The sequence below is a fragment of the Centroberyx affinis genome, unplaced genomic scaffold, assembly GCF_046629955.1.
Source record: "Centroberyx affinis isolate AG114_WGS23_722 - 3 ecotype Tasmania unplaced genomic scaffold, CSIRO-AGI_Caff_v1 ptg002206l_1, whole genome shotgun sequence".
NCBI classification, from domain to species: domain Eukaryota; kingdom Metazoa; phylum Chordata; class Actinopteri; order Beryciformes; family Berycidae; genus Centroberyx; species Centroberyx affinis.
Genome location: NW_027280510.1, coordinates 121129 through 141206, shown reverse-complemented (window position 1 = coordinate 141206; position 20078 = coordinate 121129). Strand labels below are relative to the sequence as shown.

The 20078-nt window shown below is 41.2% G+C and overlaps 1 protein-coding gene across 1 annotated transcript in view; it reads right to left on the bottom strand.

The window, feature by feature from the left end:
* The window catches only part of slc16a10 (solute carrier family 16 member 10), a 42167-nt gene extending 22212 nt beyond the window's left edge, over window positions 1-19955 (bottom strand). The window contains exon 1 of the mRNA XM_071532552.1: window positions 19377-19955. Coding sequence (XP_071388653.1) covers window positions 19377-19710 — 334 coding nt within the window. The 5' untranslated portion in view covers window positions 19711-19955. The remainder of the gene's footprint in view (window positions 1-19376) is intronic.
* Between the last annotated feature and the right edge of the window lie 123 nt (window positions 19956-20078).

Sequence of the window (20078 nt, the reverse complement as noted above, 5' to 3'; positions counted from 1 at the left end):
AACTTCAACCAATCAGATCAACGAACCATATAAACAAACTCTTGCCGAAGCCAGTCGGGAGAAGAGCGAAAACATCTTTTCCATCCAGAAAAGCCTTCAGTGCTGTTCTTTGTTCTTCTTTCAATGAAGAAATACTCTCCAGTTCAGAAATAACTGATGTTATAGCAGCATCTACGCTAGCCTCTTTAGGAGGTTGTGAACGAACAGTCGCTTCTCGCTGTCGTCACACCTAAGCCACGCCCCCAGCTGCCCTCATAGGAGGCTGATTGGTCCGCACCACTGTGGTTCGGCCACAAACGCATAACTTGAAGCCTGGCAAGATAGATTCTCGCGTCATCGTGATCTCGCGAATCCAGCTGCCTCGCAAGGTAAGACTTATTCAGTTCACTATAGTGAATGCTAATGCTTTGGCCCATTGTGTAAGTTTACTAGATGGTACAAACTAGCACTGAATTCTCCCAGCAAGTTTATTGCAACGTTGCGACCGACAAGGTCTTCATCAGGCAATCACCCATGTGCAGAAAATCCTGCAGCTGAGCCCGATTTGGGTTGGACGTGCACACTTGTACTTATATTTTACAAACTAGCATTGGATCTATCTCAAAAGCACCTTAAAGCATTAAATACTGAACACACAGATGTGGAAATGCTGCTAAGTTGATCGAAGATCTTACTTGCCAAAGAGTTGGTGTATTCCTGTATGAGCAAAATTAATTCACGAATGATGATTTGAATAGGAATGCCCATTCTATCCATATATGTTCTGTGATGTCAACTGAAGATCAACAAGATATGGTCTAGCAGGTTTCAAAAAAATTTTATGGTTTGGCCTTGTGCTAACGTGAAACAAAGTTTATGTACACTATGATGACAGGGGTCAAAACGTTTGCAGGCCATGTGAACATGGGTCATACAAACACATGTAATAATGAGCAGGAACTGTATGAGGAGAAACAAATCCCCTGAGCAAAAACTTCTAGAATAAGCAGTCCTGGTCTTCAAATGCTTATGAGAGGTCAGTCTAAGCCTTCTTGACATCTGTGTGTCTTATGTTTGGTATATCCTCCTTTGATCATGAGACAGTGACTTCTTTGAGTCCATTATCCCTTTGTCATGTGGAAGACTGCTACAGTAGGACAGAGAAGAAAATGTCTGTTGTTGATTTCAGGTGGTCAAAACGGAGACTTTGCGGCCAGTATGGCCAAATTGTCATCCATTCACACTTCCAGAGTATTTTTTCACACAGCTGTTACTATAGCAACACTGAATGAATCCCACAGAAAGAAAACTGACACAGTGCGTACAGTGAACACTGCACACTGAGAGATGCAATGATGTAGCAAAAGATCAGGGTCAGTGTTAGAGCAGAAACAATATTAACAAATCTTGGCAGTAGACACAACACCATACATCGCCCCGGGACGTAAAATATTACCAGTCATGCCATGTGTGGAGGCATGGCCAGAACGGCCCAGCCATCCCCAGTCTTGTTTGCTTGACATCTTAAGTTGGTTATGTTAATTAGGTAGGTAGATGGTCAAATGTTTGGCAGGGAGAACCCTGATTTTAATCTTTAACAGAACTGACTATTTTGTACTACAGTGAAATACCTAACCAGTGGTCAAGACGAAATATTGAGTCAGATTCCTTTCCAAGGAATCTACCCAAGAAGAAGGCAGGGACGTTCTAGCACTTCACTGCACAATGGTATGTCTGAATAGAATCTCAGTTTACGTACATTAGTCCTAAGAATGACTTCCAATCTTCTTATTTTTACCCCGAAAGGTTGGGATTTTCATCAGGGAGTCATGTAAAAGCCACACCATGGCAACTTGACAGCTTCTCCCAAAACAAATGGAAAGCCTCGATAACAACACATCCGTGGGCAGTGTCCATAAATGTTGTCAATGTTGGGGACTAGTTTCAGTACATGTAATTACAATATTAGTTTAACTACATTTTGCAGTAGCTAGTAGTCATTTCTTTCTTTTTTGTCATGTTGAGGTATTGTTAACTACTGCAATTACCAGTTATTTTTCATCAATGAGCGATAGAGAGTAGCAAAACAGAAATGTATTTATGAAAATGTGTGGATTATTACTTTAAAACAGTTTCTCTTGAAGCTAGCTTGCTGTAGTTCAACGTCTTCCAATGTGAATTAACTGGTATCTTGTAAAACCATTTTCAAAGCAGCTTCCACAACACTGAATGCTACAACACCCCCATAATCAAAATGTTATAGTTCCTAAAGGCAATGCAAATACCTAGGCAGAATTGTCGTTTTTATGGTAATGTATGGTGACAAGCAACAGTTGTAAAGACGCATTTTGGTGAGAGCTGCGAGTGGTGGGCTCAGTCTGCTGCAGCATCCACAGAACCGGTCAGTGCTGTTGGGTTTGATCTGAGCTAAGCTGCTTGATGTTGACAAATTGGCGAAGGTCCAGCGCCTCCCACAGGGCAGCGCGCACCTCTGGCCTGTCCCGTGCTGGACGGGAACACAGTCGTACCAGGACAGGATCCAGGCTCGCTGGATCTCCACAGGCAGAGGTAATGACGGAGCGGCACACTGGGCCGAACCGCTGCAGCAGCGCCTCCGCCCTGCAGCCTCACCAGCCAGCTCGCATTACTATCACACAGACTAATTTTAGACCCAGTGACCCGGGGTCGGGAAGTGGACTGTACAGTACTGAACCCACGGTTAAGCCCAAACTCCCACAAAGCAGAGCGCAAATTCCTCTGTCTGAGACAGAGGGAGAGGAAGAGGAAGAAGGGAAGAGTGAGACGGAGGGAGAGAGAGAAAGAGAAAAGAAAGGATAGTATAAAAGACCAGCTGTGCCCAGTGATGGTGCAGAAGTTGGTGCAGAGACCCTCATGTACCCCTGCTGACCTCGGATCAAATCCCGCCAGAACCTTTTCTCCTGTGTCCAACTCTTTCCTACAGATCGTCTCGACAAAGAAAAAACTACGAAGGGAGAATGGACTGCCTACTCTCCTTCTAAAAAAAAAAAAAAAAAAGAGGACCAGCCAGCAGGGTTAATGGGTTTATAAGCTGTAGCCTATGTTAAGCTGAACATGTTTGGCACATAGCTGAGACTCATTACTAATGTCCCCCCTGAGGGGCGGTGGAGTAACAGTAGAGCAACCGCAAGGGCTGGAACATCTCCACAAAAGACCATTCAAAAGACCTGAGATTTGCATCACTTGGCAAGATGTGATAGATTTGTTCGAAAATATATAGTCTAGATTGGAGTGGGAGGACTAAAAGGTTATCGGTTTCATAAGGAAAAATCGCTAAAGCTGATGTTGAACTCAAATGCAAGTCGATGCAAGTGTTGCCAGGGCAACAAGACTGTTACTTACTGTTACTTATTGTTTACTATAGTGACCAGAGAGTGAGAGAGAAGAGGAAGTATAGTTAACTGTTTTTAGCTCACAGGATATATTCGTTTGGAACAAAGCCAAGCGTTGCAGCGTTCTGCCTGTGCACCTTGGTGTTACACTGAACCAGTCAAGCCTTAATGAGAAAAGCCCCAGTTATACCTTTACTCTCCTGACCAGCAATTATATTCATAATTAAGCCCTATTCGGACAGGATTAGTTCTCAACAGGAGGAGGTACACTGCAAAAAAAAAATCCATCTGAACTCATTTAATCTAGAATTGAGTCTTAAAATCTGATTTTTCCTAGAAGATGTGAAATAATCTGCCAGTGGGGTGAAGTAATTTCACTTGTTTCCAATGCAAATCAACTTGTTTGGAGAACTTTCTTGAATTAATTTTATGTCTTTGATACTAGTGGAAAAATCTGCCTAATTCTGCCTTGTTTCAAGATACTGACACAGAATTCTAGAAAAATCCTGAACCCAGAGAAACTGCATTGGAAACAAGGGGAACTGTCTCACTCCATTGGCAGAATTTTCCACTTGTTTTAAGAAAAATATAAGTTTAAGACAGAATATGAGACTAAATGACTTGTTAAAATGGACATTTTTTGCAGTGTAGGGCCATGTAATCATTACTGGCACATGTCCATGATTATAGTCCTGTCCAAATCTGCCAAGTCAGATGAGATTTCAGCCTGTTTTACCTTCAGTCATTTGCCCTGTAAAAAGTACAGTATCAGGGGAAACTAGTTCAGCCTGAATGGATATTACAAAATGGAGATTCTGTTGGCATTTTATGGCAAGTGAGGCCTGAGTTTTCATCAACATGGAGGCACCCGAGGAAATGTTTGCCTCTGCCCTCAGCTCAATTTCAGCCCCTTGGCCAACTGAGACATTAAGTGGGCCGACATCATGCCAAAAAAATTTATTGATTAGAAGAACAAGATCAAAGGGGCTTGTCAAAGACCTTTGTAGCAGCTCCAGTTAACTGTCTACAGTCTGTATTTGCTTACACACAGTATCAGACAGTTGTATTATTGTTTTAAGCTAATCATCAAATGTAATGTGTGGGGTTCCTCACATTAGACTTTTTACACGACGATTCACAGACTTAACAACGCTGAATGTCAGTGTGTGTGATGAGACAGATTTAAGTTCTTTCATCCCGCACAAATTGGTCATTGACATTACAGATGTCAAGTGACAACAATGACATATCAGACATGAGCCCTATTGGAATAGTATTATGTGGGACTTCATGTAATTAATGAATTACATAACCCTCAACCTCTGCGTTTCATGAAACACTTTCGCACAAGATAATGAAATTCACTCTAATCACCAGCGCCCCAGATACAGTTGTATAAGGTCAAGATTTTATAATTGTTACTGATTTGTCTGATTTAGCAAAGTAAACCTTTTAATCTGCGCCAGAAATGCATTCAAAACCTTCAACCATAGATTCCACTACTGCCTACATTTTTCCTTGATGCAAAAAAGATAGAAATCCTGCTGCAAAAACAAATTACAGCTGGAATTAGCCTACTGAGTTCGATTTGCGCAGGATTAGTACAATCGGGGGACCTCTCGCTTCACCAAAATACGGGAGGTAATTTGCGCTGGAATTTTTACTTAACAAAATTACAGATACGGCAGACTTGCACAGGATTAAAATCACAGACAATCTCCGCAATTATTACAAATCACTGGGCGTCCGCAGGTAATATTAGTCCTGTGCGATTAGGGCTATTGTCCTGAAAACCAATCCCGTCCAACTATGGCATTAGAGCCGATGCTGTTTAATCCCAAGGACCCTAATCAGGGCCTCACTGCGCTACAGACGCACATCTGGGCCTGAGTGGACCATACAGCATCACAACCATGACTCCATCAGCCACACACACACCAGCTGGAAGCCATTTATCCTATAAGAGGCTCTGGAGGGGAGAAGCAGTAAGGAACAGCGGTCTGTTATATGCGACGCACGTGAAGTTCCAGCTCGTGTTCTCCAGCCCTCGCACCACGGGAAGTGAAAACATAAGCGTGATGATGACCCAGCAGAACAGAGGAGGTGCAGCCAAAAAAATAATTTACAGCTACACCAGAGGGAAAACACGCCATAGAATACTTGGAACGACTTCTCACTGCAATAATGCAAGAGGTCCATATGAAAGATGTTAAGTGGGAGTTGTGTGCGAGGGAAGGCAAGGGGATAGGGGGTGGCGTGTGAAGGGTTGTTGGTGATTGGGGGAGCTTTCCTTCCACCCCTCTTTAACGCATAGTATAGAAACGGCACCAGGCCAGAGTTTAGATTCACATCTCATGTTGCTTTTATCCTCTATATCTGCAGAATCCTTTGTCTGACTGGTTTTCACAAAAAGTCAGAGACAGAGAAAGTCACATCAATGCTTCAGACTAATCCCTTCAACCAGGTAACTGAACTGGACAAGAGGGAAATGGGTTTTTTTTAAGTTTCAAAGCTTAAATAATACTTTGTTGGGACGTGTTTCCTAGTAGGGTGAGAGCTAATCCAACCACTGCTAGTGTTGGGTGATCTCAGGACACGCGTACAGATGGGAACTCCAACCACAATTATTCAACTGAGCTGTTAAGGGAGCAGAAATAATTTGATTAGTACGCAGCCAGAGGTGTCAGAAAAAAGAATAACAACAACTCTGCGGCAGTTTCCACATCACAGAGGAACCCTACTTTGGTTAGACTGCCCACCAAATAATAATGAGATGTTACGGTCAGCTGTTTGGGGAAAACCAGACAGTTTGCAATCAAGTGCAATAAATGTAGAGGAATTAACACAGTACATAGAGACAGAGGCACAAGTACAACTGCACCTCACATTCAGTGCAAGTGGACAGTGCACAACATACAACAGACACTGAAATATATACTGTATATATCACAACCAAGTTTATTGTTAACTAAAACTAAGACGAAAAGTAGCTGTTAAACAAGTAACTATCTTATCGTATGTTGATCCATTGCACTGTCATGATCAGGGTTATTATAGTTTGGGATGTTTTTGGGATTAGTTTTTATGATTTTTCTTTTTCTTCTTACAAATGTATGTTTGTACAAATGTTTTTATTTAGTTAGGGTTTATTAATTAGTAATAAATTATTACAAAAAATGATTTGCATGTATTTTTCAGTTAGCGTTCAGTAAAAAAAAATCTTTAACCAAAGTCCATTCTCTTTCTTACCCCACACATAAAAAAAAAATGCAAAAACTTGGTTAAAAACTAAGTTTTACAAGTAGACAAGATAGGTTTGGTTCAGTTTTAGTTTATTCGCAAAGTCTCAGTTTGCGACAATGTACTGAGTTGAATGTAAATTCATGCAATCATGAGCATCATGAGATAATAATGGTAATGTTTTATATGGTGCACACATTGTCTGTGTTTCTCACTATATGTCTGCGCTGGCCTTTCTGTGCACATAAACAGACAGACCAGATTGATCACATAACTCTGAATCTTGTTAACTTGCTAGTGTTTTGCATGTGGCTCAGTGTGATGTATGATGTGTATTATGTGTTCTGAGCTGTCCTTTGTAAACTGAATTTCCTTCAGTACAATATAATATTGTAATGTAATGTATTCAGAGATGCAGTGGGGAATAAACCCACCTAAACTCAGTTTATCCACATTTTCATTTGCAGCGTTTAGAGTTTAGCCACCTTTTAAGGCTGATATAAATCTCTCTGACCTAAATTAACAGTAAGTAGTAAGTAGAATCAAATGTAAGTTGTGTCAGGAGCTGGTATTTTAAGGGGAAAACATAAATTAATGATTTTGTGAAATAATCATATCATACTTTATAGTATTGTTTCATATCGTATTGTATTTTATCATATCACATTGTGTTGTATATCTTATCATAATGTACCATATCTTATCATTCCAAATTGTATCTTATTATATCGTGTTGTATCGTATACTATCGTATCACATTGTATTATATCGTACCGTTTCATCATATTGTATATTTTATTGTATCTTACAGGATCATTGTACCACAGAATGTTTTAGCCCCTTCACCAAAGACGGCTTATTTTCAACTTTAATTAGGGGTATGACGATTCACAGATCTGAGGTGTGGACCCACTTTGGGTTTTAAAAGAAAGATAAAACCTTGATAAAATTTTGTCAATATGCAAAACAGCAACAAATATCCAGGCAGCAGAACTAATCTTACAGCCCATTCAAAGTGGGCAAGTGGGACAGAGTGCCCCTACTTGCTCCTCTTCACCTAATGGCAGCACTAGCATCGTAAAAGGTATCAAAATGTTCTTCCATGGTACCCTCGACAACAGCTCTGCACGATCAAACTCGATTACTGAAGCTATTGCACTCTGTCCATTTGAAAGTATTATTTTGACTTGACTGTTTTTCATTTCTTTACTATCAACAGAAGAGATTTCAAATAGGATGTTATCATGGTCATCAAATTGTGAAGAAAGGAGACCGTTTTAATGTACATATTTCTCTCTCACACACATAACTGGATTGTTTTATGCCTAAAGATTCCTTCTTGCAACTAATAGCAAACTAAAGTAGAAGTGAAATGGATTGCATGGAGTGTTTACTGAATAACATTGTATCGCCCTGCATCGTATGGCATCTAGACAGGGCTGAATCGAATCGTATTGAATTGTTGGCTACTTAAAATGTATCTTAGGTGCATTGAATCTTTGATTACGTAACTAGATGTGTATCAAATTGGTCTCAGAAGGAGAAATACTACACACCTGTAGCTTTAATGCCTCTGGTCAGTCTACCTGGTTAGAGCAACTGACTAAAGTAACTGTCAACAAGCCTTCCACCTCCATTTGCTGGTGTGTTTTCCAGCCCCTCGGGTTGTGGGCTGATGATGAGTGTCATAAGCAGGAAGCCAAACAATTGGTCCTCCCGGTCGGTACCTTGTCCCGTTGAAGCGGCACTCTGCATCGAACGTGTTTACTTTCTCTAGGCTTTATCTCTCAACAACCTTCACCTAAGCTCAAACCTGAGCTTACTTGTGACAGAGATCAAACACCCTGTAAAATATTAACTTGTGTATGCTCAAAACTTGTGAACGTTTTTGGAGTGATTTGATCCACGTGCTGCTGCTTTTGAAAACTCTCTTGCTTGCCCACACAGGCCATGTGTTAATGCTCCTGACTATAGTCCTTTATACTTTGTAGTCTATTCTGAGACAGGCAGTGGACACAAATTGTTGAATTTAAACCCAAAGGACCATAGACATAATTTAATAGGAGCCATAGGTTGTTAACGTCTACTTTGAAAACAGGGCTGGAATGTTTGTCTGTGTGGGGTTAAGCCCGGGATCAGGGCTTGGATATACAGAAAGTGATATTGCTGTATAACATTGAGGGGACCGTTGAAGATTTCCTCTAGAAGAAAGCTTGGAAAGATCATTCCCTGCAGGACTGCATTCATGTTTTCACATACAGTCACTCTGTGGTCTGGATGGCCATAATGGGAATCAAACCTCAGACCCTGGAAGTGTTAAAGCCCTGCTCTTCTCATTGAGCTGTAAAGAACAAGTTGCCCAGCCATTGGATAGCTAGGCATGGATGAACTCTGTGCCAGGGTGCGGCATTATCAAAAGCGTGCATCTTGATCCCTCTAGTGCCGAAACGATTAGTTGATTAATAGATTGGTCAATCGACAGAAAATTTATTGATTATAGCCGATAAATAATTTTAGTCATTTATCAAGTAAAAATACCAAACATTTTTTGGTTACAGCTTTACAAATTCTAAGATCTGTTTGCTTTTCTCTGTTTCATGACATTATAGGGTTAGGGTTAGAATACTTTGGAGGTTTTTTTGGCTGCTGGTCAGACTAAGTAAGCAATTTTAAGACATCACCTTGAGCTCTGGTAACTTGTGATGGGCATTTGTCATTATTTTACAATTTTTTTTGACTAAATGATTAGTCGATTAATCGAAAAAATAATAGATTAATCAATAATGAAGTAATCATTAGTATTCATTTGCTTCCTCTTTTACAAATGGAAAGATCAAACCAATAGCACCTTGGTGAAGTGTATTCTTGCTTGTTAATGTGTACAGGAATTACAAACATCTAGACCGTGTTGCACAATCACACCTGCGTCAGGGTCATTCTTCATGTTTGTGGATTAATGGCTGCAGCACTGTCTGAGACTACACTATGTTGCATCTAATGTTGGCAGAGCCGGGTCAAACTCCAACCAATCACTGGCTTGTCAGTACAGCCTAGCTGCTAAACGAGTCAGGGGAAACTCACTGCCAGGCACCAGTGTAGTCTGAGTCTGTAGGCAATTATGGTGACGTACAGCACATACAGGCACCCAGGCTACCTCACACCCTCCACATTCACAGTCACCGGAGCTCCATCAAAGTGGCTCCTATCGGTCAGAGCATAGTGGGCCCTCACAGGCAGCGATACTGAAACAATATTTTCAGTATTTAACCGTACATCTCAGCTCAGTTGTTGTCAACGTGTCAGTTTCACATCCGGAGACAAAACATCTTTTATCAGCTTCTTGCTGCTGTTAATATTTTGCTTTCGTGCCTAGGGAAAAAAACATTCAGTCATAACATGGTAAAATGAGCGCTTGTTATTGACATGAACGTCAGTCAACCAATTCGGTTCAGGTTACTCCAGATTCATCAAAACAGTACGATGAGGGACTCTGAGGACTCTGCCTGGACGGTCCAAAGGTCTTTCATGGTTCTCTAACATTAGCGTATGGGTAAACGGCTTTTACGGCACGAGGCCCAGGAATAACCCCATCAGGCATTCCTTACTGGGAGGGAACCAGAGCCCATTACACACAGATGTGAAGGCCACTGACCTGGCAGGGGGGCGGTCCATGGGCTGGACCTCCCCACCCCAACATTATGCAGTGCGATTGGTTGATTAAGGTTTCCGATTACCCGGCTCTGCATATATTATCTTTGGCACTGGAACAGACCTATGTGAGGTAGGGTTTCGGGGGGGGGGGGGGGGGGGGGGCAACAGCTGGCCAGCGAGGCCTCCATCTGCCCTCATGACTGGTCAGAGGCAACTCATCTCATGAAAAGATAAGAAATGCTGCACACTTAAGTGCGCCTGTTTTATTTCAACAGCAATTGGGACATTGCAGCAGGGGTTTCCAAACTTTTGTCAAGGAACCCAAAATGGATAAACAAGAGACCACAGAAGCTCATTTGATGAAATTTTGTCCCAGCAACCCCAACACAACATTTCTGCCTAAAGGGTTTTTGCATGCCACTACTACAACTACTTTAAAGCACAAAGACCTCAAGTCAACCTCACTGATTAAAGGAAATAAAATTAAATGCAAAAGAAATGCATTTAGATTAACTGTGGGGAACACGGCACAGACTTTCTTTAGCGTTGATAATGCAATATAACAGGCCTAGACATACTATTAGGGACCACGGGGTATTCATATGAATAAAAAATTTGGATCATGACTTGACTGAAAAACTTTGGCTGGAGCCCTGGAGTCACAGACAGAGTTGGTCTGAGATGGAGACCGGCCACTGAAGTGAAAAGTCCAGGTAAAACATTTCAGAAGCCCTGCTGAGACAGAAATGTGCTTGGCAGCACAAGTTCACACAGAAATGGGTCTTTTCTTACTGTTTAAATCTCCTTATAGTTAATCATAAAGAATAATTCTACAGCCTCGAGCAGCTTAATGTCCCTTAATTAAATAACAGTGAGCTGTGTGGGGCTATAGAGAAATAATTTACTACCTCATCAGGACAGGAAATCAACATTAAACCATAAGAGCTTTAATCCAACTCCTAAATAATAATGTATGTGTTTGGCCCACTAGTTTTGAGTTGGGAGAATCTACATTAATATAGATAGACATTGGCTACACATTGTATCAGTAAACACAATTTTTCCTTTCAAATGGGGTCACTCATGCGCACTGGAGCTTAAGTATGAGTGATTAAACCTCAGCAGGGAGCAAAAGCATTTTATTTGTGTTTTACTTGCTTCTGGACACTTTAATTAAAAATACAACCTAAATATGTTCTGTGACATTTACAAGAACTGGATGATTTTGGTACACTTTGTGTGTGTTTTTCACAAGCATTAATATTAACATTGATATGTGCTTTTTTTAAATCTACTTTTCCAATGTCTGGAAAGGCAGGGAGGCAAATTAGCCTAGGTGTCTTTCTGGCTTGTAAAAAAAGACTGGACCTTGTTTACTGCGGCGACCCATTAAGATTAATTATTAAAACAGTAAATTGAACCAGTCAGCATGATAAGTCTACCATGCCACCTGGCTTGTGAGAGGCAAGGCTATAGTCAAGTGATCGGTGCCACGTTGCCATGAATAACATGTTAGAGAAACCTGTGAATGAGATTTGGGATTAATTCTGCCTTGTGGGTTTCCTGCGGCTGAGCACAACAAAAGAGCCGAGAACTGTCCTGTCACAGCTTTTACCACTACATTAGCTAGTAATCTATATATTTTTTTTACCCTTTTCGGCCAGTAAGCTGAACAGGCATCAAGTGTTTTTTTTTTATTGTGCTTCCACCAGGAGGGCTTAGACGACAGCCAAGTGCAGACTCCACTACTGGTCCCCCAAGTGAAAGGGCACACACCGACCATGCTAATTCGATTAAAATGTGACTCCTAGGAGACTTTCACTTCTGAGGGAATTTCAAATGCCACGACAACTTTACACGCTGTGAGTCACGAATTCTCTAGACGGAGGCATATTCTACCACCAAGTGTTGCTGGACATTTTCTTTTCTTCTGGTTCATGCTTTTGTTTAAGCACCTTGGTTGGAGAGCGAAGTAGCTGCAGAACTGTTCTCTATTTTGGATCAATAAGACTCACAGTGGCCAAAAGGAATTCATTCTTTCCTGTAAAAATTTTAAAATCATATCTGACCGTTTTATTGTGTTCCTTATTGCCGTTTATTTATACATTTTGTCGGTCTGACTATTTATGCCGTTCAGTGTGGTGCTCCTATTTACTCTGGATGTCACCAAAATCTAGGTCATATATACATGATAAAGCACCATACTAGCATGCCATACATTAAGCACAAATTTAACCACAACTTGCTTCCACCTCAGCCTAGCACCTGAGTTTGAATATCAAAGGAGAAAGCTTGCTGCAACACGTCTGTTGGTATGTCCTTTGTTGGGTCTCACACTGCACAGGGAGCTTAAATGGGTTTTCAGTGTGTAGACCTTCTGCATCTCAGATTCACAGGCACACATGAATTCTCCAACTCAACTCTGCCAGGAATATCTAGTACACACAGTGCAGATTTCCACATTGAACATTGCTCCCTAAATGCAATAAAAACCACCTCAAAAAAGAGCAAAGGTCCAAAAGTATTAGGCTTATTTAATGTCTTTTGATCTATCACTGCACTTTAATAGAACGACTATGCAAATGGAAAACTGGTAATCTGACCTATTATGTCTCTTTTTATTAAGTGATAATTTCATTCTGTGTCTTCTTTTGAGTGTTTGCTTGTACCTTTTAATTATGTCTTAAATTGCCCCATGTGAGATTAATAAAGTTGTACTGATTTGGACTGAACTGAATTATCCACAAAATGAACTGACTCACCAGAACATCTGAAGGTATCAAATTCAGAATGCAAATGAGCCAAGAAAACTGTTACATTACACTTTACTGAAAGCTAACATACAACAGTAACAATATAACTCAACTTTATACGCCTATTGGTAGTCCTATACTTTGTGGTTTTAATATCTCAGCTTGTTTTCTTCACTTTGGGCTTTTAAAAAAATGTCACTGATCAAAACTAGTGCCATATCTAAAGCACAAGGTCCAGTCCTTCACATATTAGCACTCTCTGTGAGGTTTAAGATAAAGTTCCACTCATGCGCAAAGACAGAGCCTACGATACAATCTGCTAATATGGGAGTTACATCTTACAGACCCACCATGTAAAGGGAAACATGCTGAAACACTGTCTTAAACAGAGCTCATCTCCATTATTTGTCAGTTCTTGAGGCCTTTTTTTTTTAAAACCCTCAATGTCTCCAACTCCCCCAAGAGCCATTGTGAATCTGTTCGGGGCAGATTCAGTTACCATATCAGTGCAAACCATGTTACTCCTATAGGCCTATAGGTGCAGACGGATGGGGACGAGTTCACGTCTGAATTGTTAGGTTGGACGCACAGGAAACTGCTGTCTTAAGATAAACTGGGTATGTCGTCTGCAGATACATGAGGTCATGCCAGGGCAGTGAGGGTAGTTAGAGGGTAGCAGAATTTTAAGAAAAAAACTGGACTGGGCCTACGTTAATATTTGTTAGGCTTAAATCAACACAGTTAACAAGTGGGCCTAATAGAGCTGGGCGATATGGACAAAATTTAAATAATAATCCTAAGAAATTATTTTGATATTGGTACGATATTCGATACGATAAAACACTGCAACTTCAAATAATATTCCCTAACTTGTTTCAGATCTCATTTTGTGAGAGATGTTAATTAGGCTACTATTTGCCCTTTATCATACGTTTAGACAGACTTGTGTATCATGATAACGTGATATCAATACTTCATCATAATATGATTCTATTGAAATTGATGATAATAATATTGAATTATTTGCCCAGCTCTAGGTCTAATCTGCCAGTCTAGACCTACAGCTCATGAAGCTAATCAAATCACATTGCTTTGACAAACACAATGGTTACTATGGTTACTATGGTTACTGTAAATATCTAATCATCCAATCCTTATAATCTCATTAGCCCTGTCATTCCAGATCTATATTTTTCTTCTAACCCTAAGACAAAAATACCATTGGCGGAAGGAAAGGGATCCCATTAAGAAGATTCATGTTGTTTATCGAGTCTTCCTGGTCTGAGATCCTGTCTTCCTGCCTGTCGGGGCGATGGGCCTGTCTCGCCACGTCTGCCTTTCTCGACACTTCCTCTACCGCGGTGTCCAGCTTCCAGACCTCTCAACTAGCCAATCAATCCCCGTCTCGCCCTCCTCTCACGACAGGAAGACCAGAGCTGGAGAGCGGTCACCTCTGGTTAGACAGAGCACTTTGCCTTTCTCTCTGGGAACGGGCCACCATGTTTGGAAAAACACGTAAAAGAATGTGTGCGCTCACGTCAGAAGTCGCACTGATGGAGGAAAAACAACAGGAAATGTACTATTTTGGCCGGCAACACCGGCAAGAGGCAGAAGTCTAAAACCAACCATCTAAATCCAAATGAAAACTTTAGGCCTACATCTTTGGGGTCCGAGATCTTTAATGTCCAGGATCACTTCAACAGCGTTTTTTTTCTAATCTGAATCAGGGATGTGGTATTGCAGAAAAGTTAAATCGACTCATTGTTCCAGGCACTGAAGTACATTGCATCACTTTGCATGTGATTGCACAAAAACACTCACACAAAAACTCTACTTTACTCAACTTGACTTGAATGAACGATATGAAACTAGTCAAAAATCATTGGTATTACTGATCTAGACTTTACGCACACACACACGCCATGGAGAAATCCCTGATGGCCTCACCATTACACTCATGAGTACTCAGCCAACACTCATACCAAAGTGGTGAAGTCATACTATAGAAGGAAGAGCATTTTGTCTTCTGCTGGCTTGCCTTCAAAAAACCCAAAAGGCCTGGCCTAATTTTCCAAGCAGACATGCAGCAAATGAAACATACCCGGTGACTCAGCTTGTAATATAATCGGGGTGACTGCAACGCCACAACCCCACTGACCAGAAATCCTTGGCATCCTGCCTGGATGAATAATATTTCTCCCTAAATGAAACATTGACATCTAGAGTATGGGGATGTGGGAGGCGGATGACAGCTGAACTTAAGGCACACTGATGTAACTCTCCAGATTACAGAGGAAGAGTGTAGAGAAGAAATAGGCTCTAATGGGATTTGCACACCAGATGTGATGTGATACAATTTCTCCATTCACTGTCTATGAGAAGCAAGTAACCGCGTGCGTACAGCATGAAGGGATAGGTGGCGATGTGAACCAGGCCCACAATGAAATGAGAAAAGTTGAAAAAACTTTTAATTATGCAAATGAGCTCAATGGTTGCAGTGTGAGAACCAATCACATTGGGGCAAAAATCTGGTTCTCAAATTCTCTCGGTCATTACATTTTTGTTCCTAGGTCCCCTTCATCTTTGAATGGAAGGTGGAAGAGAGAATTATTACAACTCTGTCCAATTATATGGCCAATCTCTGTCAGTTTAGAATGATATGAAGAAGAATATAATGCATGGAAGAGTCAGAGGTTGTTGGTCTTCCTGGTAACGTTACCTGAAGTAGCCTTAAATATTTGGGCTGCTAACTTTAGCTCTGGTAGGCTAAACAAGTAATTATAGATTGCTAGCCTACCTATCCCATGACATCCAAATAGTTGTAGCTACTTAGCTAGCTAACTCTCTAGAGTAAAGCATACTTTCAAGATTACATTTTCCAGATATATGATAATGGATTTTATTTGGGCATTATGAAATGAATTAAAATGCTAAAATACAAAAAATAGGTCTACTTAAAAAAAATAGTGCTTAACAAACCTGATGTTTGACCCAAGAACACACCCGAAGAAACGCGTGATGACTTTTGATAGAGCAAAACAACACAAAGCAAAGTGGTTGAGCTCGGTCTGAATGATGTTTAAGTTATGGAGCTCGATCAGAGCCTTGAAGGCATCAGGCAGACGTAAATCCAGGACCAGGAACAGCAGACCTCAGTCAAGGGTGGGACAGAGAGATGGACAGCAAGGTCGATGGTTTGGGTTTAAATAAGCAGGAACAAGTGCGGGTCTTCAGGTGAAGGACAAGATTTGCAGTGGTTCTACCTACAATATGTCCTTTGGATCCTTATCGTACCTGGTCTCTGATGACTTGAACTCGACTGGACCAGGTCTTGGAATTGATCTTGACTCGACTAAGTTGACTCAAGACAAGACCAGGTCCAAAGGGGGGTCCAAAGGTTTTGAGAGACCCAAATGATTAGCCTACATAACATGTTAAATTTTAAACCCTTCCAGAGGAATTTTGTGCTTCATTTAATAGTGAAATCAGCACAACATATTACTAGCACTACACAGACTATCCAGTTACCTGCTTCATTACTGACTGTATTTTAGCTGCAATTTGTTGTTAAATTGTATAATGAAAAAAAAACCTCCTACCTCGGTCCTTAGCTCGTTTTTTAAATTTATTTTCCTTGCACTTTTCTCTTACATGGTCATTGTAGGGTCACAGGAATATTGTCTAGCTGTAGTATCAGTTGCTAATAATATTGGTGATCTAAGGGTTGAGGCTTAAGTTGGCTCTGGATAAGACTGTCAGCTAAAATACTTGAAAAATGGCTACCGTATTTGTGGTTATTTTGACGTATAGAGTGTAGGTTCTTTTTACGATAAACACTCGTATGGTCTGTTTCAATTACTGAAAAGTATAAACCTAAGACATGGCTACATTAGCAACAGCCAGATAATCATCCTCATTATCAATTTGCGTCAGGCTACAGAGTGCTGTTGTTGCACTACAATTACCTCCAGCATGCAATACTGTGCCCAGTGTCCTGATATCACTTGTCAAAACAAAAAAGCCCAGCACTTCTTCCCACTGAAATCCTTACTGAGAGTTGCATAAGCAAGCTTTGAGTCCAGCTGTCCAATCCCCTCCCTCTCCCCAGTTTTCCCGTCGTCCAGTTGTCCAAGCTTGACATAGGGAGGGACATTACTCACCGAGGCCGAGTGAGTAAGTCAGTGGGGGGTGGGGGGGCAGAGGATTTGCATGATGCATACCCATGTCGGAGAAAGCCCCAAGTAACTCATAGCCTAATTATATGACGCAATAACTGGTGGGTAACCACTTGGGCGTTAGCAAATTGCATTTTAAAACTACACGAAAAGCTCGTAAATTATAAAAAACATGTGTAAAGCAATTTTTTTCACATACAAACAAACATACAAATGTTATATAGCTAGTTTTTTCCCATACGCTGTCTATTTTTTGATTCGGAAATCTTGAAATGAAGTGATGGAAATGATGACGACATCTGAGGCGTATTGCTGCAATTCCCACTGGTTGCCAATAGAGGTTGATAATAGTCATATAGATCACTTAATGCGCCTTTAAAGTTTCATCATATTCATGGTTGCATCAACAGTAACATCTGTTCTATTTCAATGGCTTTCAATGGCTAGAATAGCCTATAACGAGTAAAATGCAGACGCTCATATAATCACAGTGGAAAAAGTAGACTCTATCACCTTGCGACCTCCCACATTTACCCTCTCTCCATGTAGGAGCAAACGTCTAGTCTACACACAGTACATCTCTGAACCTTTGGGTACTGAGATAAAAAAAAAAAAAAGAGATTTTCCATACAGATGTATTTCTTCACACTCATCTGCCAAACACCAGCACCAACAACAGGTGGTTGAAATCACAGTGGAACAGCACATGGTCATTATTCATGAGGGAAGGGGGTCTCACACAGAGAGAGAGAGAGAGAGAGAGCGAGAGAGGAAAGGCTTGAATAGAATATTTTCTCAATCTGACCTTTTCCATTACTGTGAAACTAACAGTATTGCTCTATCCTGAAACTTCACCACCCCTAATCTGACTCTCTGCAATAGTTCTTTTTTTTTTAATGGAAGTGAATGGTGAGAAAGGTGGAAACTCTTTCATCATTCATGTCCATTGCCCATGTGCTGCGTTTATAAAACAGAAAGAAAGAAAGAGTATGAGTATGACTATGACAACACCACTCCCCTTTCCCCAAAACCACAAATTGTTATTTACTAGACCGCATCGCAAGAGGCAAAAGACACTTCAAAAGGCCTGGGGTTAGTAATAAAGTAAATAAAATAAAATAAAATAAAATAAAAAATGTAAAGTAAATTATTTAATCAAATAAGTTAAATCAAATTTGTACCTGTACTGTAAAAATTGTACTCTCTACTTTTAATGTGTTTTTTTTTTTTCCTATGATAGTGAGTTCAAACCATTCATATTCATATTCATAGTAATGCTGGTTTGGGATCAGTGACTTAACTTTTTCTCTTTTCTGAATGGCACATGAGCAGATAATTTACTTTAAGTTAATTAAAGATAATGTGCCACACACACACGCACACACACACACACACACACACACCAGACTCCTCATGTCTCTGCATGTTTCCTGGCTCATTCACTAAAAGCATGCTGCAGTGCAAAAACTACTGGCAACTTTTGCATTTCACTGCTACACCTAAAGAACAGTAGAAAATACTGCGGTGACATCAAGTAATATGGCATTAATTAAACAATTTACTACTAATATCCCCACAGCTGCTTCTTATGAACCCCATGTCTTTGTCTGAGGAGCATTTCACTGTGCAAGTCCATGCCATGGAAATTTTTCTCGTCAGGAAATGACAGATCATATTACTTAGCTAGCTGACGTTAGCTAACTTACAGTAAGTACAGTGCAAAGTTAACCGGTTAACGTTCGCCCAAACCGCAAAAACGCACATTTCACATACATATTCAGAATATATATATATTTTTTAAATTATGACACAAAAAATGGCCAGTAAATGTATTTTTACACATGTAACTAGATGCCATTTGTGCCGGCTGGTCGGACCCGTAACAGCAAGGTCTCCGGTCCAATTCCCCGCCACAAACGGCCGGCATGTGTCCGGCCGAAGTGTCCTTGAGCAAGACACTACCAGCTCACTGTGAGTCAGACCTTCAGCTAAGTTGTAATTGCATATTTTGGACACTGTAAACGCATTTTCCCTCCTATTCGCCGTGGAAAACATACAATACACCCACAATACACATTCACAATACATTTAAATGGGATACCAGCTGCATTTGGGGCCAGTTTGTGGGTATTTTGACACGTTAGGGCCAACTCTGAACATTAAAGTAGATGTGAACTCTGGGGTCTCACATCCTCTCTCCGACTCACCTGTCCTGAAGCGGAGGTCTTCATCGTCCTCGGAGCCAAACTCCCGGAGGAGGGAGAGGAAGAGGATGCCGAAGGCGTTTTGAATCCCAAACACCGAGCCGTTGCACCACATGGCGGCCAGCATGACCAACCACCCCCAGCCGCCCTCCGGGTGCACAAACTCGTCGTCCTCCTCCTCCTCCTGGTCGGCGGCTCCCCGGGCTGCTCCTTTGCTCTCCCCGTTCTCCCTCTTCTCCTCCTCCGCCTCCGCCGGCAGCTTCTCGCCCGCGGGCACGGCGGCCAGCGCATCCTTCCCTGCCGCATCACTCTCTGTCATGTTGGTACCTTCTGTCATTGTTTTTGTGAGTCAAGGCAAAAGAATAATAATAAAAAAAAAAAAAAAAGATGGGAATCTGCAGCAAATTTGCCGGGTGATTTGCAAATCTGGAGAAATGCAGTGACTGGAGAAAAAAAAAAGAAAATTCACGCCGCAGGTTGTGTCTAAGAAATGCAGGTCTGGGTTTTTACTGTTATGTTGAAGTTGCATCCATTTAGGTGCAGTAATAGTAGTGGTGGTGTTGCTGCTGCTGGCTGCCACTGTCTGTCCCTACTGTAGCTGTCAAACCCTGGTGTTGCAAAATTGTATAAATAGACAGCGCGGAGGGGCGGGGTTACGGGACATTCAGCAGGACGCTAACGTTTACCCATGACGACGGAGTAGCC